Here is a 26,694-nt window from a genome sequence, read left to right as displayed (position 1 = left end):
GAAAAGAGGGTTTTAATATGAATATCAATACACACAAAAGAAAAACGAATTTATAGAAGACAAGTATTTCAGCCCAGCGTTGCCCAGGTGTTTGGATGTGTCTGTTGAGCAAAAGGGGGGAAAAGTGGTAGTGGAACACAGGCTCGAACCCGTACCGCGAAGGAGGAAAAGAACGGGGAAAAACCTGACGTCATTGCTGTTACGACCACCGCCAAACCAGAGGTGAATTATGTTTAAATTAAGGCTAAAGAATCGAACTGTGAGGATGACTTTGAAAATTTAGGCGAAAAAGCGACCTCCCTGTAGAAAAGTGCCCAGTTGAAGGTGAAGATATTAATGTTTTTAGCCAATTCTACGATATTTATCGACTGAAAAGTCTAACTTCAAAACGATACAGATCTCGGAAAAAAACCCTCGCCTCTGTCGAAAGTTTTAGGCAGACATGCAAACATACATACATACATTTATATATTGGTAACTAAAAATTTTCGCCCCAAACCGATTAAAAAATCTTGCCATATATCTATGTCAAATTTCAAATGTTTAGACCAGAGATTTTCTGAGTAATTTAGTAGAGACCGAAGAGGTCAATTTTTTAAAACTTTAACCCTTATTATGACATCTTAACATTTATTGATTTGAGCTCAAATCCAGTTATTAAGTTTGATTCATGTCCAAGGAACCTATATCTAAAATGCCAAGGGTTTTAGACCAAAAATTGTCGGAGGAGTTTGGTAGAGTTTTTAAAGGTCAAATAGTTAAACTTTGACCACTTAATAGCCAAATTTCTGGCCGAAAACCGATCAGATCAATTTTCCCAAATCTCGGTACCCTGCATATCAAATTCCGAGTCTGTAGACTTTAAATTGACAGAGTTTTTGCGTAGGGAAATGTACACAGACCCACAGACACGTTCACTGTAATAGATATATAGACAGACTAGCATTTCCACCCGGCTCTGCTCGGGCCCTATGCACTGTTCATAAGGTTAGCTGCATATGTATATATCAAAATGTTTGAATATGTAAAGTAATGCCTTTCCTTAACTACCATAGAGAAAAGACAGACAGACATTTTCACTTTTATAGATATACTAGCATTTAAGCCCGGCGTTGCCCGGGTGTTTGGACGTCTCTGTTGAGCAAAAAAAAAAGAAAAAAGAAAAAAAGTGGTAGTAGGACGGCAGGCTCGACCCCGTACCGCGAAGAAAGAAAAGAACGGGGAAAAAAACTTGACGTCTATGCTGTTACGAGCATCGCCAAACCGGAAGTGATATTTTTTTAAAATTAAGGCTAGACAATCGAAAGGAGAGGACAACTCAAAAATATTGGCGAAAAAAGCGACCCCCCTGTAGAAACGCACCCAGTTTAAGGTGTTTAGATCCAAATTTGTCGGATGAGTTTGGTAGAGTGCTCAAAACTCAAATCATTGAACCTTTTAACAGCCAAATTTCTGGCCGAAAACCGATCAGATAGATTTTCTCTAATCTCAGTCTCCTGTACATCAACTGTCGAGTCTGTAGACTAAAAACTGACAGAGTTATTGCGTAGGGAAATGTACACAGAAACACACACAGACACGTTTACTTTATATATATATATATATAAATTGAATGCAATATATATATCACTGATTTAAAAAGTATAAAATAACAGACGCATGCGCCACCAACTAGAATCGAAACCAAAACGTTCAGCTCACAATTTATTTTGCCTCTGCCCTCAGTGTCTGGACTATGAAAACATGTTTACTGCAAGGCTAGAAATAAAAACATGAACCAATAACTGCTACGTTATGCATTCGTAATGCCGGCGTTCGACCTTCACCTGGCAAAATTCATTAAAATTTTTTTTTTTTTCACACTTTTGCACCGATTTTCGGGGCTAACATTCTAATGTAAAGTTTTACATGGATTGAAACACCTTATATATATGAAGTTTTATCTCTGTAGACCAAAAACTATAGGAGGAGATTAGTAGGCAAAATTTGTTAAAAAATATATACGTATACATAAATATACATGGAAACAATTTTTTACGCAAATATTATGCAAGTATAAATCATGTACAATATCTGCATGAATATAATTACATGTAATATTTAACTAAAGATGATCATCCCATTAGAAAACCGAAGCAACTAATAGGGAATTAATTAAAATGAATGTTTAAAAGAATATGCAAATTAGCTAGATCTTTTGTATATGAATTCAATTCCATGACCCATATATAAGAAAATTGTATTTCCTTTTTAAATAAATTGAAAAACGGATTGCCTTTTTTCTATTGTTCTTGGCCTTCGGGCCGGGATCAAAGTGTAGTATCTGTTCCGGCATATACTGCAAGCAAAGACCATATGTGGGGGAAACCCCACATATAAGACCTTGGTCAATGTAGAGGAAACCCTTCATACCAATGATCACTATCCAGCTCCCCTACTCCCCGGGGAGTTGGTCCCCATTTCCCTTTCACTACTCACATTAAAAATCGGCCTCGTGCCTAATTTGCTCGGTGGGGGAGCAAATAAACACTGCACTTAAGATAATTTGCACCAATCAATGGAGAGGGAACGCTATATACTGGGGCAATTATTTTTGGTAACCAGTGTGCCCCCTTTTTGCCTACTTTTAGGGGAGCTGGTTTTTACACCACATTAAAAACGGCCTTGTGCCTAATTTGTTTTGGTGGGGAAGCAAATAAATACAATAGAAAAGAGCGTGGCCTTCGGGCCGGGATCAAAGTGTAGCATCTGTTCTGCAGATTCTTCACTTGAGATAATTTGTACCAGTCAAGGGTACAATTATTATTTTTGGTCACAACCAGAGTGCCCCCTTTTTACCCTACTTTTAGGGGAGCTGGTTTCTCCCACATTAAAAACGGCCTTATTTGTTTTGGTGGGGAAGCAAAAAAATACAATTGAATAAATAGAAAAGAGGTTTTTTAATATGAATATCAATACACACAAAAGAAAAACGAATTCATAGGAGTATAGATTAGTGATCGATATATTAATCATAATCACAAGAATTTTTAAAAGTATTATCGCCATCGAAGCTGAATAATTCAGACCTAATTTGGATACTAAAACGAAACTAGATATTTAATGCAAGATATGTTGATTCGTGTTAATAAAATTTTCTTTTATGTATTTTTTTTGTTTTTTAATTATTTTATTGCAATAAGGCTTCATGAATAGAAAATATTGTTTTGTATAAGAGTGGCAGAAAAATTTAACAAACTTAATAATGTTCCGCCATGTAAAAACAGTTGGGAACTACTGTTCTCTACATTCGATACTCTCACTGGTAGCCGAAAGTGCTGACATTGGTGCACGCATATATCAGTGATAGAACGATTCCAATATTTGCCGATTTCGAACTAAAGTCCCGATTCCAATACATATATATATTCACTGATTTTCAATCGTACCTGAAGTATATTTACACAAGATACATCTTATATTAGTAACTATATCACGGTAATACTAGATAACTAGCGTCTTCGATTCAACACATTTTTACTTCTTTACCGAAATCAAGGAAACTTGCCACTAAGGAGGGGTGAGCTACACTGATTAAGGTGTCCAATTTATTGAGACATCTTAAGAAGAGTTTAATGTTCATAATATATTTAAATTTCTGCAATTAAAGTCAAATAACCGAGACACTAAATAGACTGAAATATCAGTTTAAAATAATAATTATAAGTTTTATCAAAATTAAATCGCCCGATCATAGCCTTACACGTAAATGGAGACGCTGAGAAATAGTCGCCTACTGAACAATGCTGATGAATCGTTCTTATAATAATAAGAATCTATAATCCGGTTTCTTATCAATACCTGTCCATACCATATCGATAAACCGTTGTACTCTCAACAGACACTGTAAAGTATTGTTTTTAAATAATACACACATATATACATGCCTACGTATGCATACGTATACTTTTTACAAATTTTCATCAGAATAGCAGTGAATAACAATATATATATATATATATATATATATATATATATATATACACACACACACTGGTTGTATACTTTAGTTTCTTAGATGTAAATCCACTGACACGTCTGTGTTTATCCAAGAGTGCTCAATGAAAGAACCAGAGTATGTTAGAATATGTCTATTTAAACAAACATTTTTCTCAATAGTACATTTGTCCAAAAAGGTCATTTCATGAGACAAAATTTCATTAATTTTATGTTTTTTTTTCGTTCTGAACAAAGGTACGATTGAAACGTATGCACATATGTAGCCAATAATGTTTATTTAAATAAATATACCTTATATATATATATATATACCTTACACACATATATATATATATATACACTATAATGCTCCTCATCTTGAGTTGAGTATATTGAGAAGTGATACACGAATTACCATTAGCATATAAAGCGATGCTCTTTGTGGAAACAATCGACCTTAGGTATTTCGGACGATGTCAAAACATCGTTAATTAACGACCCGAACAGCAGCCGACGATTACCGTAATTGTTAGAAACCTTGACTGTCGTACAGGCGGTCGGGTTTCGATCCTGGCTTGAGGTAATTGCCCGTCTAGCCGCACTGATGAGATGTGAAACAGTGAGACAGTAGTGTATGTGGATGACTAATACATTTAGACACACGTTTTGTTTAAATGTTTTTTTTTTCAATTATATTACACTCTTTGTGTATATATATATATATATATATACACACAAAGAGTGTAATATAATTGAAAAAAAAACATTTAAACAAAACGTGTGTCTAAATGTATATATATATATATATATATATATATATATATGTGTGTGTGTGTGTGTGTGTGCCTGCCTAAGTATACTTTTAAACATTTTCTATTTCTTTTTCATTAGAATAGCAGCGAATAACAAAAATAATCCTTAATAATACTACAGTATTTATACTTATAAAAACGAAAGCTGAAGAAAAGTTAAATTCTAATCTGGGATTTATTTCGTCTATGTAATCCGGACAAACAATAGATTTGAACTTGCAGTGCGTACTTAATATGTCATGAGTAAAATCGACCAAATCAATTGTTTTGATGAAATTTCGTGTTTGCCAAAAACAACTGAAAATTGTCGAAAACAATGTCCGCGATGATTTTAACGATTTCAGAGTTGAGCAGAGATTTGAACAAATTTCTATATTAAACCGCATCATTTTTATTTTGAAACCAATCTAATCAATGATGTACTAATCTATAATCGATACGTTGTTCTGTCGGGTATGGTCGATCGATGAATACAATCTAGCAAATAGTACATAATTTGTATCGCGATATATTTATGTATATATATCTATCTATCTCAATAGAATCAGTAAGTAATGAAAGTTTACTTATAACAATGAAACTGCACAGAGGCGTCTGCGTTTCGTTATCAATTTTTTTGTTTACCTATTATATATATTAAGTTTCTGAATGTGTGAGCTGAAGATTGATTGCTCGTAGTATTTAAATTCTTCGAACCACTGTACTTATCTTGAGTTTTATTGGACCAACGTTTTTGCCGATAAAACCCCCGACTTTCTTCAGGTGTTTTTCTTTAACAAATTCGGAAATCTTTCTGTCGAACTCAAGAATCTGAATGGAATTTCGAGCGCAATATTTTATAAACCACACACGGGTAGCATGTTCTCGTTCCATCAGTCATGACTCGGCAGAAATCCTAATTCGCAATTGTATTTTGAGTGTCGCCCACACTGAGCATTGAATCTTCAATTCACAGAAGATTGTTACTTTACAACCGAATCTAACCCGTGGCATCGTGGATAGGGTACAAATACTTTTCTACATAGTCACCACCACTTTTGTCATCGATAGGGTTGTGACTGTACGAACGTTTACAGCTCCTTTCGTCACTCACATCTCTGTCGCCACTATGAAATCGACGAACTCTTCTAACTGCGCTGACATCAACTGCGTCGGTTTTATAAATATTTGGTGAATATTTATCGGTTCAAATTTTTTCTGGATTGAGGAAACTAATGATGCATCGTTGTATATGATGCACGTCCATGGTAGATACTGCTTTCTTAATATAACACCGTCAGTATCTGCAATAGAGAAATTAAACATGCAGGTCATGAATGCGTAAGGTACCTCATAACAATGCAATTTGCGATCCCATTTGATCCATTAGTGCAGTATAAACAATAGGAAACAATTACTGTTGGACCGCCTTTAATTTTATATATATATATATAAGTTGTAGTTTGTGGTGGTGACATATTACATCTTCTTTGCTTTGTATCTGTTCTTCCCAGAAATGGTAACTTTTCCGGGAAGAACACATACAAAAGATAGGCTGCAATATTTCCCGACCATAAACTAGTCCCCCAGTATTGGATTTGAAACCGGCGGTACCAATGTTTTTTAAAAACTTTTCTAAAATCCTTCAAATAAATAAACATTACTTTCTTTAAAGATACCACGTTAATAGGGGTGAATTATAAACTTAATTGTGATAAATATGACTTATGTTTAAGAAAACGCAGCCTAGTTATCAATGTATAAGGTCGTCTTAGGTTTTATTAATTATTTATGCACATACGTGCATGTCTATGTATATGTGCCCGACTGGGTTGCTTATAAGCATATAAGTAGATGTATATATACCGACTGGAAACCCTATGTGCTAATTTGTTGCGCCAACCTCTTTATTGCTTCCTTTCTATATGCTTCTTCTATGCTAGAGGATACCCTTGCGTTTGACACGTGAACTTCAAACTCTTAATCTAAAATGATTTCCAATGTTTTTATCCCCTCACATTCCTTATTGTAATGCAATCATGCTGACCCTTTCGTATTTTTTCCGTCTCTTTGTTCTTTCTTTTTTCTTTTCCTCTCGTTTATCCTGTTAATCTTGACATTCTCTTTTCTCTATCGCTTTCTATTTTGAGTCAAAAATGTCACTTAATCTACCATTCTCCCTTTTTAATTAAGCGTGTTAAAATTTTATTTTTATAAATAAAAATATGTATTTCATATCTTCCATTTGAGAACCAGATGCCTTTCAGTGGCACAAAAGCTTCATTACATCGCCTGATGAGGCCTTTTGATTCTTGCTAACCAATTGTCCAAAACATTAGCCTGTTCATTGTAGTGACTCTGTAATATTTGTCTATATAAATTAAAATATTATAGTTTGCTCTTTTTTGCGGAGCACTCTTAATAACCTCGTTTTAATTCATCACTTTCATCTCTTGTAATACTTTTAACTGGGCATATTTATATATATATATATATATATATATATATATATATATGATTAAGCAGTTAATAAAATATGTTAAAAAACACTTTGAAATGAGTTAAAAACATATTTAATCTGAAAAGGAAACACTAGATAAATGGATAGTCCTTAATCCGCGGAGTTTCGAAGAAATACTCTCCGTCTCGTCAGAGGGTAGGAATTAGCAAAATGCGGGATCGAATTTTGCCTGCAGAAGTATAACATTACCGACATACCAAGCACCCCCTCTCCCCCGTGTTCCCTTCCTCTTTTTCTGCTTTTCTCTCGCACCCCTCCCCTGACACCACTCACCCTTTCATTCCACCATAAACGAACATTCCTGTAAAAGTCTGAGCAAGCTACATGACGGCCAAGAAAACGGTCGTGTAGCCGAAACAATAATGTAACTTAACAGAAAAACACGGTAATAAAAAATAAAACATACACACACACATATATATATATATATATATATATATATATATATATATACACTAGCAGAAGTACCTGTCGTTGACTGGGTTCAAAAGCAGCTTACAGAAAATGGACTCTGATTTATGAAAGTATGATAGGTTATTAAAAGGAAGGATTGTAAAGAGATAGCTTTGGATTTGGGGGTATCAAAACCAAAGCAAAATATGATGAAAGTAAAAATTAAATAGATAAACCCCATAATTCATTATACCATACCTGTTCACACTGAAACACGTATCACAATATTCTGTGGATCTATATTAAAAAAAACCTTGTTAAACTTTGTGACATATTTCCATTCTATGGAACGAACACCCCATAATTTTATTATACCATATTTCTTCAAACTGAAACATAATTATCAAAGTATACTTACGCAGATAGATATGAAAAGTCTTTATTAAAGTTTGTGCCTGTTTACATTCTATTGAGGTCAGGCGCAAACGCAGACCCCACAATTTTATTATACCATCCATATTTAAGTTAAAACATACTTATGTAAGTATTATTATGTACATTATATCAAAACAACTTGTAAACGTTTTTTTTTAAATTTTTAAATTTTTTATTTCCATACTTTATGGACCAGGTACGTACGCAGACCCCACAATTTTAATGAATCATTTTGCCAGATCAAACATACTCATTCCTGTGTCTTGATACATTTATCATTATATGTGATCAGTTTTCTATGATAGTCAACCATATAGGAGCCTATTCGCAACCAGACACACAGAGACGTTCAGCTTTATATTATATATATATATATATATATATATATATGTGTGTGTGTGTGTGTGTTGATAATCACCAAGATAAGAGTACTAGAATGAACGACCTAAGGGAACTGCCGTGAATGTTTTATATCTAATAATGCAATTTTATGTCTACCTTCTTGTAATATTATGATTTTCATATTTATTGTTTCTCTCAGTTTTACCTTCCTAATTTGATATTGCAGATAAGTCATAGTTTTGTCAATGTAATTCCTAGATTTTTCATTCAAATTATTAGAGTGAAAATTGATTCTTTATTTGTGTAAATTTGCTTACAATTTAAGGAAAATTGTTGGAAAAGCGATTCAGACATTTCCATTCATACAGTTTCAACGAATGAGAGTATGAGTCATTAGAATCGTATATACGTGTGTGTGTGTGTGTGTGTGAAATATTGATTTTGGCAATGAACAATAGATAGCTTTACAATTTTATTAGAAATAGTTTGATGAGGGAAGTGTAAATTGGTCTCGAATTGGCGTCATCAGTTTAAGATAACGAGTCCTAAACGAATTGGACACATTTTGTTGTCTGCATCTGACAAAAGGACTTTAGTTCCCGAAGCTGGCTACGAAAGTTGATCTTTCGAAATATAAATGAACGGTCGTCCGCATCAACACAATTAAGCTAACTCATAAGCAACAGCAATTGCTAGCAGAGAATGAAAATTATCTTGAAAAGAGGATTGTTTCTCTCGAAATATCAATGTATGTATTTTCAATCTATATACAATGGAATGTGGTTAGATAAATCACCCTCCAACATAAAAGTATATTTTTAAAAGAAGAATATACCTAGACCACCATGTTGAACGACGTTATTGTTAATAATTGGAACGAATTATCAAAAACGTTAGATATTGTTGGATACATCAGATACAGACATCTATATATATATATATAGAAAAGCGAAAATGTTTGTATGTATGTGTGTGTGTTTGTGTGTCGGCTAAAACTTTCGACAGACAGAATAAAAATTCACAAACTTGGTATCATATTGAAACTCCATCCTTCGCTCGAAAAATATCGAAAAATTGGCCAAAAAAATTAATTTTTTCACCCCGAAATCGACAGTGGGGGGGAACAAAAACGGTCCTCTCGTGACGGCGACCGGTTCTACGCATGCGTCAGATGACGTCATGACTTGATTTACTTTAAATAGTTGAAAAACTGAACAAGTGTAATGTACGTCGCGTTAGCTCAGTTGTTTAACGTGTTGGTTCGTTATCTAAAAGTGTTGGGTTCGAATCGTGGTGTGAGATGTCTTCTTTTTCGATTTTTTAAATTTAAATATTGAACCAGTGTTATTTAAGCCATTTTCACGTAACGTTCGTTTTTCTGTTTTTTTTTTACTCACTCCCACCCCCACCGTACAAACGCACACCCAAAAACACCCGGGTACCCACCGGTTTTTTAAATTTTAATGTAGAAACAGGCTTATTTAAGCCATTTTCACGTGTTTTTTTTTGTTTTTATTTTTTGGAAGTTTTAACGTTCGTTTTTCTGTTTTCTTTTTTTGTTTTTGTTTTTTCGATTTTTACATTTTAAATCGTTCGTTTGCCTTACGTTAGTTTTTGTGTTTTTTTCGATGTTTTGATTACCTCCCCCCGCTTAAGTTTTAACGTTCGTTTTTATGTTACAAATTCGTAGCACTCCTTCTGAAGCCAAGCCTTGGTCTTTTTTGACTAATGGACCGGCGCCGAGCCATGCTGCCACACCCGTGGCTTGACAGTGACCACCTGTTTTAACCAGTGTATCATTACACCCTTCAGCACAGCTAGGTACACTTTTGTGTTGATTTTCAAGCTGACTTCGAAGATGGGATGTGACATTGAAACCACACCAAAGATCATAACAATGGCCTGAAACTTCATTGATCTGTGCCCTAGAGTGTCGAACCGTACTGATTTGCATTTTGAGAGTACTGGAAATGGTCTTGCTGTCAAAGTGGATTAGTAGAAAAACGTTGTACAGTTTCACATCCCTGATCTTCCTCATTGAACATTCTGTATCAGACATGATAGAAGACTTCGCTCTTAAAATTTGTATACAACTGGCGAACTAGGTCCGCAGCCCAAAAAAGAAAACCGGTTATTATCAAACGGAAAGGGAAATGTGCGTCTTTTCTAGGGCGACACATTGTCGCGTCTAGATTTATTTACATCGACTTTTACAAAATTATTGCTATTTTGGCTTCTCGCGTGTTGATTGGACTTTGTCGTATAAAAAGCGAATCTAGCTCAAAGTTAACAATGTTCTCGGCATCGCGCTGGGAAACGTCCAGAAGCAATCAGCTTTGATCAATGTGGGGCCAAACTCCTCTCATATCAGACAATTGCTATTCAATCTGGACAATGGGGCCCCCTCCCCAACATCTTGCGAGAAAAACCAGTCAAAGTTGGGTAAACAAACTCAAGTTAACTGCGTGACTTCCATTTGATCTCAATAATTAGGTCAAATAGACGCAGCAGAATTAACTTTTATTACTGCGAATTACTTAAGCCCTCTTTCCAGTCATGGCTGTTGGAAGTAGAGCATGCTACCTCTTGAAGTAAATATAGGGTTCGGTTCAAAAATCGACAAGTTACATCTGGAGATGGTCGGAGATTACAACGACCGACACGTTGTGAAAATTACACTGGAGACGAGAACAATAGTCTGAAGTATCCAAATAATAAGAATAACGGTCAATAGGACAACCTGAAGTGTAAAATAATTAGTCGACGATTGTCATAAGTGTTGTTGGGTTGACTTTCGAGCAAATTAGTTTAGACAGTAATGTCAATTCGAATAATATAGGCTCTTCTCAATATTTATTCATGACTATCTGAATAGAAGTTATTTGCATAAAGAACTGGTATTGAAAATGACAAAAAAGCAATCTATCATCTGTACGAGGTTCGTTCTAAATGTATCAACGTTAAGTGTGTGCATCCAGTGAATCGGAATAGACAAAATGGATGACACGTTCAATCTTTATTCATTTGCGATGTGGTAAAAACGTAGCCATTCTGAAGCAAAATTTATAAGACAAAAATAGAAAAGGCAGTTTTCTTTTTTAAGATACTAGCTGTTTCAAAATAATTGTTTATGGCTAGCGTTAAGTAAAACTTTACCAACTATTTTTAATATAGCCTTTCACTTACTTTCAATAACATTGTAGGAAAGGTTTGAAAATCACTCTCCTATCTCTTCATGAACTTATAAAATATACCTTTAGAGAAGAACTGTAAGCCATCCTAATACACTAAGAATACTTTATTTAAATTTAGAGAAAGAATTGCAAGCGTAGGATATCAAAGATTTTTATACAATTTTATTTAATAACGCTAAAATTATGTATTAAAACAGTAAACTATTCAGCTTAAAATAAATCTATAGTCTGGAAATATAGAAAATCTATGAATTCGCCTAAATTCTAACAATATCGATATGGGGATATCTTATGTAAATTAAAAATTAATTAAGACATTTAAAACAATAAAACGCCTTATTCGTCCATATACTTGTCTTTGATCATCCCTTTAACTTCAAAAATACTTCTACTGTTAAGGCAATTCAGAAAAGTCACATGTATATTATTTGAATCTTTCATCAACAAGAAAATGGACTTCTATTATGTCTTTACTCTGTTTTGTTAAACAGAATGATATTGCACGTAAAAATTTATAAGCAATATGCACATAAAAATAAAGGTAGATTTTGTGCAGATATTATATTTACATTAAATGTGTTACATTATTATTATTTTTTTTATTACATTTTCACCCCAAACAAGGCACATTGCCACTTTGGTGTAGGGGGCTACTATCAGGGTCAGCAACTACTGGGGCACTATGTAGGGATTTAGGCAGCAAGATGTCGGTTCATGTTGCACTTGAACTTCTGCATGTCAGTACAGTTAGGGAAGCATGATCCCGGAATGGAATTCCAGAGTCTACCGGTTCTGGGGAAGAAACTACTGGAGTAGAAAGATCTTTTACATCTAGGGATCTCTACTGTATGGGGGTGGGATTTAGCTGCCTGTCGGGTTTGTCGATATTGTTTGCGTCGTGAGGGCACAAGTGTCTGCAGTTCGTCAGAGCATTCACCATTAAAATACTTGTAGAACAAGCAGAGGGACGCAACGTTTGGTCGATGGGACAGAGGCTGAAGCTTAGATGCCAGTTCAGGGCCTATCAGACTGGCGACTCTTTTTTGAACCTTGAACATTAAATGCAATGTGTAACTAAATATGCACCAGTAACATAATTTTTCAGACTTGTTAGTCACATTACGAAACAATATTGTATGGATACCTTTTTGAAAAAAACAAATAACCAACTGAGAAAACTTCATATTTGAAACATGAAGAATATTATACTACACTATATAAGTTTTAAAAATATATCTTTAATTAAGCTACACGGAATTTTCCGCGCATAAACATTGTAGGGAATCGTCAGGCTAAAATACATTGATTGGAATGAAACGTCTAGCTCTACTCACGTACTTAGGTGAATACTTAAAATTGATATATAAATTTTATGTGGATACATGAATATGTATATATGTGTGTGTGTATTTGTCTGTCTGTTTATATAACGTAAGTATTTTGGTAAATATATGACGAACGAAACTTGGCAACCGCTTGTTCTGCATTGTTATAAGAACGGATCTACGCCAGTTAATTGATAAGCACCTCCGCATTCTTAACTGTGCTCGGTCTAATTTTAGTATCTATTCAGATAGAATTGCCTGGAAATGTAGTCCAACATTTTAACAAGTTCATAGATGACTGAACACTCGCACCTGTTCAAATCAATTCATATAAAATAACGCAGTTTGCTATTGTCTTTCTGTCTGGTCAGATTGTACGCCTTCATTGCCCACGATACACATGTTCGTATGTACTTCCGGTTCAATTCTTTAATTATTGATTTTCGATTTCTTTACACCGTTTGGAAAACAAAATTTATTTAATGCTATGTTTTTAACATTGATTTTAAATTTTTTTTATCGGTTTATTATTATTTTATTCACTCGGAGTACTTCCATAGTTGTAAATTTGAATTTTATATTATTATCGTGCTCAAAATTCCTTCTATTTATTTTTTGGTTGTCCGGTGCGAAAGCAGACCTCAAAATATTATTGCACGATATTTGTTCTAACAGAAACATTCTAGTCAAAATAGATTCATATTGAGATATGAGTATCTTCAAACCACTTGTGACAATTTATATACCGTGTACTTCAAGTATAAATGTGGAGTCCACAATGCTAGTATATCTTTGTTAGATCGTTATTTAAGTTTTCAAACGAAACACACACACACACTCTGGATGCGGTAGTTAATCTTCTGGTCTGCACGGCGTACTTCGCAGGTACTTACACTTCGCTACAAGGATGTGATACAGCTCCACCTTAAGATAATGCATATGAACACAAAAAATTAGGAAGATTGAAGTTGCTGGGGTAGTAGCCCAAACAAAGGAAAAGCAGAAATAGAGGCACAAAAACTAAAGCCCAGGTCTGAACAAAATCATTACCAAAGGCACAACCAATGCACTACTTATAGGTTGGTTGGTTGTTTTTGTTTTACGGCATATCAACCCTTTTCGGGTTGTTTAATGCCGAATCCAAAGATTTTGAAGAAAATTTTTTTTAATAGAATATATTTGTTGTTTTCACATCGGCTTCTATTTAACCCATAGTTGGGACCCTAACAGGTACTACCACTCCGGGTCAAAGTGGACCTCGGAGCAATGGTAATTAAATGGTGGCTCCACACTCCCCAAAGCCCACAAGCTGGGACCTCACCATCGGATATAGTTTAAGGTCATATCCAGGACCCCCCATCGAGGGACTTTTACCCTCTGCAGGGGAGCAGTCGGCGTATTCTAATGCCCCACCGACAGGGTCAACTACTTGTAGGAGAACTTACCCCACTGAGTATGGAATGCTCCAAAACCGTGGGATAAAGCACGGAAACTGATTAGTAATCTTCACGTATAAAGGACCGCGTGTTAATGATGATGATGATAATGATGATGAAATTACTTTGATTAAAGCCAATAAAGTGTAGTTAAGGTTGAGTCTCACGTTCAATATAAAATGAAATGAAATTATTAACTGACATTACATCTCCGATGATCCGGCAATCTCATCGTTTAAAAAAGGGGTGAAAGGTGATAACGTACGTAGAAACGTAGAAACATGCTCTAGTGGTTAATATATAGATTTTATGCCCATCCTCCATGTCGACTGCTCGTTTACTGGTATTAGACTATGGTAGAGGTCGGATTACGGAAAATTATTTGATATTCTGGTCATTCGTATATTAAGTTTCATAAATAAATGTTTGACGAAATATGTGAATTGACACCGAGAAATTTTCTTATCGTTGTCTTGTCTATAAGCGAGTTCTACGATCGATCAAATCGCGTGCAACTATTCTGCGTATCCATTCAAGCTTAATCATGATTTTAAAAATAGTCTCATGTTTTAATACTCGACGCGGTTAAATAGTTTTCGGTTGGCAGATTTCCAAAATACTAGCGCGTTTGAGGCAAACGAAAATAAAGTAGTTATTATTAACGGAGATTTGGTATCTGTCTGTCCGATGCAGAAAGTATGTTTATTCTTCTACAGCTGACGGTCAAACTATTACATTACTATTACAACCATTAATTATACAGGTGAATAATTTTAAAGTCAAATGTGATAACTATAACCTTTAAAACAAATTCATATTCAACTTCAAGTTGCGTCGTGTAGTATATGTGTTGTAAATACAGCAAACTCAATGCATCTTTCTATATATAGTTGCGTATATAAATTATATAAATTATAAAGTAGCTTTGAATAAAAAATTGCAAAAAATAAAAATATAGAATACAGTTTAAATTCCCGGAAGGAACAAAAATATAAATTTAACCTATCGCAGACTTAGCATCTACTAAATCCGACTTCTAAAAAGACAAAAGAGAATTCATTTATATATGGAAGGGAAAAAGCATTAACTAAAGTTGCTAAAGAGAAATAGACTTAGCACTTGCATAAGCCGATTTCGCAAAAGTCTTCAATTTTAAAACAGAATTTAACTACATAAGGATGAAAAGAGAAAACCTTAACTAAAATATAGTAAATAGAAAACGGGGATCATATATATATATATACATACACAACTAAATTATGTATATACATAGCTAGATTATATATATATATACACACATATATAACAAATATACACAGAAATTATATAAATATATATATATATACACGCACACATATATAAGTTATATATACACATGAATTATATATACGCATATAACATACATATACACATATAGATTATATATATGGACATATATATATACATATAAATATGTATATATATATACATAAATTAAATATATACATTTATAAATGTTCATATTTAAATTAAATGTACATATATAAATTATATGCATATAAAATTACATACATATAGAAATCATACATATATTATTTATATATGTACATACAGTATAAATACACACAGATATAAATTATATATATATATATATATATATATATATATATATATATATATAATATAAAGCTGAACGTCAATGTGTGTGTATCTTGTCACGAATAGGCTCCTATATGGTTGACTATTATAGAAAACTGATCACATATAATGATAGAAGATGTATCAAGACACAGGACTGGGTATGTTTGATCTGGCAGACACAGGACTGGGTATGTTTGATCTGGCAGACACAGGACTGGGTATGTTTGATCTGGCAGACACAGGACTGGGTATGTTTGATCTGGCATAATGATGATTCATTAAAATTGTGGGATCTGCGTACGCGCCTGGTTCACAAAGTATGGAAATAAAAAATTTAAAAATTAAAAAAAAAACGTTTACAAGTAATTTTTATATAGATGTACATAATAATACTTTGATAAGTATGTTTTTAACTAAAATAGGGATGGTATAATAAAATTGTGGGGTCTGCGTTTGCGCCTGACCTCAATAGAATGTAAACAGGCACAAACTTTAATAAAGACTTTTCATATCTATCTGCGTAAGTATACTTTGATGATTATATTTCAGTTTGAGGAAATATGGTATAATAAAATTACGAGTGCTTTCCGCCTGACCTCCATAGAATGGAAATATGTCACACAGTTTAACAAGGTTTTTTTTTTTTAAATATAAGTCCACATAATATCATAAGTGTTTTAATGTGAACAGGTATGGTATAATGAATTATGGGGTTTATCTATTTAATTTTTACTTTCATCATATAATGCTTTGGTTTTGATACCCCCAAATTCAAAGCTATCTCTTTACACTCCTTTTCATAATCTATCATACTTTCATAAACCAGAGTCCATTTTCTGTAGGCTGATTTTGAACCCAGTAAACGACGGGTACTTTTGCTAGTTTACATATATATTATATACGCAAACACACATACTATATATATATATATATATATATATGCATAAAAATTATACATATACCGATATAGATATAGAAATATATGTGTGTATTAATATACAAGTTATAAGTGTGTCTATATATAAGTTAGGTATATTTAAACCCATGATTTATGTATATATACACACATATATGAGTTATATACACACGTAAATTATATTTATACATACATATATATATATTTATTATTTATACACATACATATGTTATATCCTTACTTTAAATAAGAATACAGCAATAAACACGGGGTTATGGGTAAAAGACAAAGGGGTTTATTTACAAGGAAATACAGGTGACATAAGAGTTACTTGACATCTTGTCTTATTCTCTTCCTGTCTTTTTTCCTTCTCTCTCAGTCACGTGGGAGGGTATAGTTCAATTCATCTATGAAAGGATGTTGGGTTATTCCATTACATCAATATACATACATAAATTTTATATATATATATATATATATATATATATATATGAATTATATACACACGTAAGTTATATGTACATATATATATATGCATATATAAATTGTATATATATATGCATATATAAATTGTGTATATATATGCATATATAAATTGTGTGTATATATATATATATGCATATATAAATTGTGTATATATATATATATATATGCATATATAAATTGTATATATATATATGCATATATAAATTGTATATATATATATGCATATATAAATTGTATATATATATGCATATATAAATTGTATATATATATATGCATATATAAATTGTATATATATATATGCATATATAAATTGTATATATATATATGCATATATAAATTGTATATATATATATATGCATATATAAATTGTATATATATATATGCATATATAAATTGTATATATATATATGCATATATAAATTGTATATATATATATGCATATATAAATTGTATATATATATGCATACATAAATTGTATATATATATATGCATATATAAATTGTATATACATATATATGCATATATAAATTGTATATACATATATATGCATATATAAATTGTATATACATATATATGCATATATAAATTGTATATACATATATATGCATATATAAATTGTATATATATATGCATATGCATATATAAATTGTATATATATATATGCATATGCATATATAAATTGTATATATATATGCATATATAAATTGTATATATATATGCATATATAAATTGTATATATATATGCATATATAAATTGTATATATATATGCATATATAAATTGTATATATATATGCATATATTAATTGTATATATATGCATATATAAATTGTATATATATGCACATATAAATTGTATATGTATATATATATATATATATATATGCATGCATACATGAATTATACGCATATATGTTAGGGGTAAGAGTTCCTTCATAGAATTGTTGATTGAGTTAGAATAAAATAAAATACGTATTAGATACGTTTGGCTTCAAACCTATCTAATACCTATTTTATTATATATATATATATATATATATATATATATATATATATATATATATATATACCCTTCCATAATGCACAAATATATATATATATAAATTTATGCCAGTGCGTATATATATAATTTACGTATATATATATATATATATATATATATATATATATATATAAACACCCATAATGTACAATATATATATATATATATATATCTCGATGCTTCCGTTCTGTCTTAAGAGACAATTGCAAATCCCGTAAAGATAGCTACGCGTGAAATTTTGAAACAAGGTTTGTGCAATCGCAACAAGACCTCTCTTACGTCGTAACTGCTTTGATTCAGTTGCAAGGTAAGAATGACCGAAACAATATAGAGATAAACGCAGAGCATATTCAGAACCTGTACATCTCAAATAATTACTTATTTTAATACTAACCAGACTCCAAAGTGCTTCACAATCTCAGTACCTTGTATATAAAATTTCGAGCCTGTAGACTAAAAATTGACAGAGTTATTGCGTAGGGAAATGTACAGAGACGCACACAGACAGACACGTTCAATATATATATATATATATATATAAACTACTTCAAGGAAGCAATAAAAAGTAAAATACAAATAATATAAAGATCTATATATTTTACTACTATTAATAATAATAATAATTAGTAAATAAATAAAAAAAAATAAACTAATATAACACGTAAATATTTTATCAAGAACACCCTTGTGAAAAGAAGGTCACATTTTAATGCACAAAAAATGGTTGCTTTATTTTTCTCCAAAAATAACCAAAGAAAGGGATGAATTACAAGTTAACTGAACATTTGTCTAATAAAACCGCGACAGTTGGCTGCTAAAAGCGATTACGGAAATGACAAAGAATTCCACTGATTAATTAGCAAACTTAAAACAACCTGTAACGCAGTAACATAAATTCCACGTATTAGCTTGAAGATTCCACAGGGGAATAAAACTGGGAGAATTTCTGTAGTTTAACTGCCATAAATATATTTATATCTTTATATATATACGAGGGACGCTCTCGAAGTAATACCATCTATTTTATATTGTGCCGAAATGGATCAGAGAAGACTGCCTATTGCATTGTTACTATAGTTTAATTATGCAGTCCTGAACTTAAAGTTTTCTGTCTCTGTTTCAGATATTGACGGTGTAAGACAGGAATAAAGCTGCCATCCTCATAGATGACAGAAGGAGAGATGCGCCATCGAATTCATGGCAAAAGTGCGTTGAAAAGAGTTGAGAATATGTAGAAAAATAAATGCCGGAGCACAAAAGGTCGCGCGTTTACATGCTACCACTCCCGTCGTCGTAGCTCTTCAATTTTTAGATTGAAAAATAAGATTTATTATATATTTTATTAATCGACCAATCATTCGGAGTGTGAATTAATATTTCTCTCAACAATACTTGAACATCATCTGTGACGTCTATAGTAACTGCCTGCAATCGTTACGACGCGTCCTCGCTTTTGAGTTAAGATAAAAGGCTTTAGTTTAGGACGATCCTTGTATGACAAAGCGCGCTCCAGACGACCATGCACAGCCATCGTTCATAGCTGTCAAAAGTACATTGAAAATTGTAGTGACTATGTAGGAAAATAAAGTCTGGTGCACAAAAGGGCGCCCGTGTAAATCGTACCAATCCCGCTTTCATAGCTCTTCGATTTTTTTAGTAAAAAAAAAAAAAAAAAATGTGGGTTTTACTTTTGGAACCGCACTTGTAATTATGAAACACGCCTAGAGAAGTAGAACTTCATATGCTACAGGAACCATAGCTTTATTTGAAGCTTTGAGTCAATTTTGGATGCAGTTAACAGAGGAATTGCCAATTTTACATCATAAACTTTGAATTCAAATTCCGTCTTCATTTCTTCGTAGAACAATGGATTTGTTTGTTGTATGGCCATGATTAAGATTAGAGTGTATACTAATAGTCTAATTAAAAGATACAATATTCTGAACTTACCGTCGTTGTCCTCGTAAAGTACTGCGAATTTTCGCCAGCCCCAATATCTAATGAGGTCCAAGTACGCTCTGCTCATTGTCTGATAGTGAGGGTAGATGTTAATGGCGAAGAAACTTCTTTCGTTTACATCCCTAGAATCCCATTCCGTATGCAAGTTCGGAATTTGTAAAGAACCGCATATCGACTGCACATGCGCAGCTGATACGGTCGAGATGGGACCAAAAATGGCAGCAACTCCTTTCTTTACCTGCTGACACACTGAAATAAAAAAAAAAGAAAATCAACATTAATCAAAATCGAATGTATATTAAAATTAACAAGTGTTTGCTTTATGTAATAATAATAGTTCTTTTTTCTCTAAACAATCCACGATACACTACATGAAAATTTGATTTACTTTTTCTGAAAAAAAAAATGTGTTATTCTATTTTTATTCGATTGAAGTTTTTAAAAAGTTTTCCCATCTTTTGTTGCAAAAAAAAAAGAAATGAAAAAAAGAAAAAGAAAGCATTTTTTCTTAAAAAAGAAAAGTGCACTATTTAAAAAATTGTTCTCATCTTGAGTTAATTCTCAAACCATGTCACCCAATGTAACCGACCCTTTTCAGGTATAGCTTGTCGGACTCCGTAATAATTCTGTTGAACTCGGGAATCTTTTTGTCGAAGTCGGAAATATGTACGGAATTTCGGACGGGATGCGTTATTTAATCCACGGGGATGGGGGTTAGCATGCTTTGTTTCCGTTAGTCATGACTGGGGAGACATTCCATCTAATTCGCAATTTTATTCTTAGTATCGGCCATACTGAGGGTTGAACCTTCAACCAACCGAAGATTATTACTTTGAACTGAATCTTACCAAGTACTTTATACGTTGCTCTACGAAGTATAGCAACCACATATTTTATGGAGGATTCTTAAGTAGAGAATTGTTCAATAAATCGTTTCTTCACGTTACATTTCGATGTCTGCATGTTAATGCAGTCATGAAAGACCAGAGAAGGAATCCAAGGAAATTATGGTAAAAAGCTTTCCGGCATTCGGGAATCGTTAACAGTAAAAAGCTAGGATTTTACTGCTTGTCGAGTTAATCGGGTTATTTATGTTGATGGAATGGACACATTCATAAAACAAACCCGGGAATTTAATATTGCGGCAATGGAATAGATGCTGGGTCTCTGTCGTTGTTGTATTAGATTAGCGACTGTTTTGCATACTGGCCAAGACTAAGAGACTACCGCTTCGTGCATCAACACAGACATGGCAACAATACTCGAAGCATATACGAAGGGTGGCTTTACAAAGATGTACGATACTGACAAGTGTAAGTTTACTAGGGCGGTATAGTGAAACCTACTTGCTTTGCAGTTTCTTTTTCTGGCAGTATCTTTTGATGACGCAAAATGAATAGTGTAAGTTGTTATAAAATATAGTTTTTTTTTGCCAAGATATCTATCCTTCCATTTACCCCTGCGTGAAATATTATGAGAGGAAAAAGGTTAACAAATCAAAACAAAACAAAACAAATATAGTGATTTGTATATTCCAAATTGTTCCGGTTACTTTTTACACTAGACGTAACTACTTTCGGATCAGGAAAATTGTGAATTGACCTCGTAGGTCTTAGAAACTAGTGCTTCGTGCACCAGCCTAAATGTGCCAACAATATTCTAAGTATGGGTGAATGGTGTTGTTTTATAGATATACTGGCAAGTCGCAGCGTCGCCCGGTCGTAAAATACGTGTGAATATTATATTTGAATTCAAGCAGGATTCTTATTATAAACAGACATGCCGTAAGTATTCAACGTAACGTAAAATTCCTTTACAAAATGAAGTAAAAAAAACAGGGAAGAAACTTGATATGTGCATGGGAGTATTAGTTTTTTTGACACAGTTCACTTTATGTAAGTCTAAAGATAAATATTGAGCCGAGATCGAAACAAAAGCTAAAATCAGGGAGTCATGTACGATAACCATTATGCTAGCTTGACACTACTTTTAAAAATAGGTTACAAATAAACTCATTCTTTACATAAGGAAGGTGTCATGTAAACAATTCACGCGAATTCATAAAACGGTTCACAAACAAATACAAGTCCCATGACTTCCTCACGTTACAATTTTTAAAGTTTTGACCCCTTAAAAGCTCTTTTTCAGATGAAAACCAATTAAAGTTTTCCACAGGTCTGAACAGACTATATACCAAATCTCAAGTCTGTAGATCAATAATTCGTTAGTTGTAGACGTGTCCTCACACACATTTTCATTTATATTGATATATAGATAAGATACTGACAAGTGTAAGAAATTAACTCGCCTGGTAGACGGAACCTATCCGCTTTGCGGTTATTCTGGCACTATCTATTAGTGACGCATGTTTCAAAGTGACAGTTGTTATCACATACAGTCAGTTCTGAGTATGTTTAGAAGTATTCAACGGAATGTGCCCTAGCGAACTTCCTTCGCAACAAACCAGAAAAACAGAAAAATACCTATTTACTGTAGTGACCCACGGATGCTGGCGGGCTTTCTACACTAATTTCATATTTCCTCGGGATGTTTACCTATGCGTGGAATAGTAGGAGAGACTAGAATTTAAACCGTAGCAATAAAGGACAAAAATAAACAAAAAACAAAAAATTAAAAAAACTAGTGCTTCTTTATATATTCCATTATTGTTCCGGGTTCAATTAGAGTTATTTTTGTCACCAGATGTAACCACTTTCGGATCAGGAGAATTGTAAAATCACAAAGTACCACCCTTGCCTCAATGTAAATTCATGATTTCAGTCTTTCAGAAAATATTTATCGCTCCCCTCAGTCATGGGTGAGCAAACTGCTCATAAGTCATATGGAGACCAATATCCGTCGTCTCTCATTAACATCGACATGTGCACGTGCGTTTAACAAATAACGTTTGCATAACCTTCCATGTTCAAAGACAATAAGTACACCCTGTAATAGAGCGTATTATATGTGTAATTCATAGTGAAGCATAGGTTACGCAATCACACTAACCTGACCCAGCATCAGTCAAAATGCAGTAGCAGGCACACAGCTGACAAAAAGCAACGCAGAATTAAGCGAAGAAAGAATAGTGTTATTCTAGAATTCTGATAATGTTTACTCTACCAAGTTTTGGGAGTCTTGTATAGTTTATTAATTGACTAATAATTCAGAGAGTAAATTCAATCCTCCTGACAATACTTGATCATCATCTGTGACGTCTATAGTAACTGCCAGTAATCGTTACGACGCTTCCACTTGTGGGCATTAAGCACTTGATCGGCATGTGTATTGATTAATGTCTATGTGTGAATCATGACGTTGCTTTTATAAATAATCAATTGAAGCCCGAACTCAATTCAGCGAATCCTTTTGTCACGTTGTGTAGCCGTCAGAACACTTGAACTTCTGAGCCCGAATGAATAATGCCGCGGCGAAACGTTTCGTCCGTCTAAGAAGATAACTTGAATCAACTGCGCGATAGTTTGAAGAGACCACGCGGGAAACATGCCGCCGCCATCTTTATTAATGCTATTCATTCAAAAACATTAAGGTCAACTGCGCTAATTTGGCGTCCATTGACGTTAAAAGAGGCGCAGCACGTTGTTTCTTGCTTTGAAGACGGCATATTTATTGGCAGAAGTCTTTCACTTGATCTCAATGCATGGTTGGGCTTATACAAATGCACACCAAATAAGAATCAAAGGTTAGTCAGAGCTGAATGTGTTTTTCTGCTGTTGCAACATCAATTTAACGTTGTCAATTCAACGATTTACGACATGTAAACGAGAAGACATTAGTCGCGCTCACGCAACCATTAGCAATATTCCTAGTCGAGATCAAAGTTTTATTTTCCATAAGATTAATGCAATGCATATACACGCAGTGCAAGTGGAAGTCGTATAACGATTACAAGACAAACTATTGGATCAAAATCCCCAATTCAATATTTTCTAGTATGATAAAAAGTTTAGGAGAATAAACATTTGTCACTCTATAACTTAGTTGTCGTCATATTTTTTTGATACTTTACAGTAGTTTCAAGTAATGCCGCTTAAAATATTAAAGTGGAGATCACGTAACCTACTTTCGTCCATGAAATTAATTAGCAAAATAAATAGTAGTTACCTGTGTTTTGTTCATCTAATAAAATCTGCTCGACTGCACTCTAATCTCTTAATCCTCATCATAAGAAACGTACAAGAACACGTTTTAACACACAACAAATTTATTTTCTTTCTGTGGCAAACCTCATGTGTAATCTTCATGTACAACATTCTATAGAATATATTACCACAATATTGCTTCCCTGCGTATTGCAACGTGGTCTTCTTCAAATCCAATGTAACCAAATAATTGTTATAAACGCAAATTACAAGTAATAAAATCTCATTTGTTCTGTGTAGCATTTTCTTCGCAATCCAACTGACAATTTATCTCGTCAATTCAAAAGCTCAAGTGGCTTCTTGCCTTAACAAATGGCTACCAATTAATAAAGCTATGTGTTTTTTTATTGCATATGAACCCTGTTAGATGATACAAGACATTTCAGGATAGAGTTTGTAACTGGCCATCGAGGATGTCTTTCGCGCTTATTCTCAATGGTTTATGAGCTCTCAAACCTCAATTATTATATAAAATAGAAAAGTTCGAAAATAAATTGTAACTAAGATATTTTCCGCAGCTTCAATTTTAAACTAACGGACAGTAGATAGATGCTTCCATTAACAGAAGGACAGGAATGTCTCTCTGTGTGTCTAACCTGCTGTATAATCTTCCATGATTTTTTTTACTTCAATTAACCTCAAAGCAAGTATATATTTTTAAAAAATAAAAATCGCTCCATACAAGGCATAGAACCACTTGATGTAAAGAGCTAAGAAAATAGTATTCACGGTCAAAAACCTCGCAATGAAAAGTGTTGCATGGAATAGATTCTAATACAGAAAACAGCAATTAATCCCCCTTTGTCAGATACATCGATCCTGAAATGTATGGATTAAAGGAAATATAGGAAGCAAGAGTTACTATTACTGAGATCTAAAGGCCTCCTATGTATTAAAGGCCAGATTTATAAGCACGTCTTAAATGGAGAGTTGTGCAGCGAGATTGTTGTTCACTTTTAATTTTTTGCATGTTGGTACAGTTGAGGAAATAAGGAGAGGATTTCAAACGCAAACAATGAGAAATAAGAAATTAGAGATAAAAGCCTTTCAGCATCTTATAATATATACAGTGAATAGGGTATTTCTCTGCTGAAAGTGTTTTTGGTGTGGCCACACATGAAAAGAGTTAATCAGGGCATATTCTGTTGAATACTCGTAAAGCAAGCAATAGGATGCAACATTGCAGCGATGATAGGACAGCGGATGGAGCAGGGTAGACAGTGTGAGACTTAGTAGGCTAGAAACTCTTTTTCAAACTCTGTCCAAATAGAGAGATATGTTAATAATTTTTATCTCAGGTCAAGTGTTGCTACAATACTTTATGTTTGGCTAGCTTTATAGAGACATACGCTACTATCAGGTGCGAGAGAGCATTGAAGCAGATGTGGCAGTATGTCCTATGTGATAATTTTAATTCACGTTACCTGGAGATGTTACACCGAGGTGTTTAAATATAGAACTCTCAGAAAATGCTATGGTAATTTTTCCTAGTTGTAGAGTTTAGAAAATAATGGCTAAGAGGACTTTTTCCTTGACAAGCCTTTGTTTCATGGGCGTGTTTTTTTTTGTTTTTTTTTGGTGGGGGAAATATTGACTCCTTTTTCGAAGAGTTTGGAACTCTATGTTCAGTAACTCTGACCACTTGGCGCGGATTATCTCGTTCTCCTCCATAAAACACGTCACACCATTTGCGTCTTCTACTGGTTTCTCCGCGCTGACAGCAGAGAGAGAGCACACCTTCTGCTCCTTGGAGCTGAAATTGTTTGTAGAATTTCCACTACAGTTTCTTAGAAAAGAGCGTTGTCTTATTTTCTCTTCAGGGTCATCACTTATCAAAACCCGAAGGCCACTCAAGGATAAGGGGTAATATATGTAAGGTGGTAGGGTAGTAATCACTAACAGTGCAAATTGGATAGAATTTGATTATTTATGTGGACAGCTTCACAAGAACTAATTCACGTTGGATTTGAAGGCTACCATGTTGTATTCAATCGTGAAGCAAACCAGGGAACAGTGTTCCAAAAGCGGACACTGGGGGAAAAGCTTTGTTCATGGAATCTAAGTTTAGATTTTTTTTTTTTACACAGTGATCACCA

General features: G+C 33.4%; 1 protein-coding gene across 2 annotated transcripts in view; it reads right to left on the bottom strand.

The window, feature by feature from the left end:
- LOC145249442 (glutamate receptor ionotropic, kainate 2-like) overlaps positions 1 to 26,694 on the bottom strand; it is a 1,370,511-nt gene that overhangs the window by 699,280 nt on the left and 644,537 nt on the right. For both annotated transcript variants that reach the window (XM_080110999.1, XM_080111000.1), the window contains exon 4: positions 20,427 to 20,684. In XM_080110999.1, coding sequence (XP_079967125.1) covers positions 20,427 to 20,684 — 258 coding nt within the window. The remainder of the gene's footprint in view (positions 1 to 20,426; positions 20,685 to 26,694) is intronic.

The sequence above is a fragment of the Euprymna scolopes genome, chromosome 28, assembly GCF_053919585.1.
Source record: "Euprymna scolopes isolate OS-2025 chromosome 28, ASM5391958v1, whole genome shotgun sequence".
Lineage (NCBI taxonomy): Eukaryota > Metazoa > Mollusca > Cephalopoda > Sepiida > Sepiolidae > Euprymna > Euprymna scolopes.
Note: the sequence above shows the minus strand (reverse complement) of the source record. Positions and strands in the feature narration are given on the sequence as shown.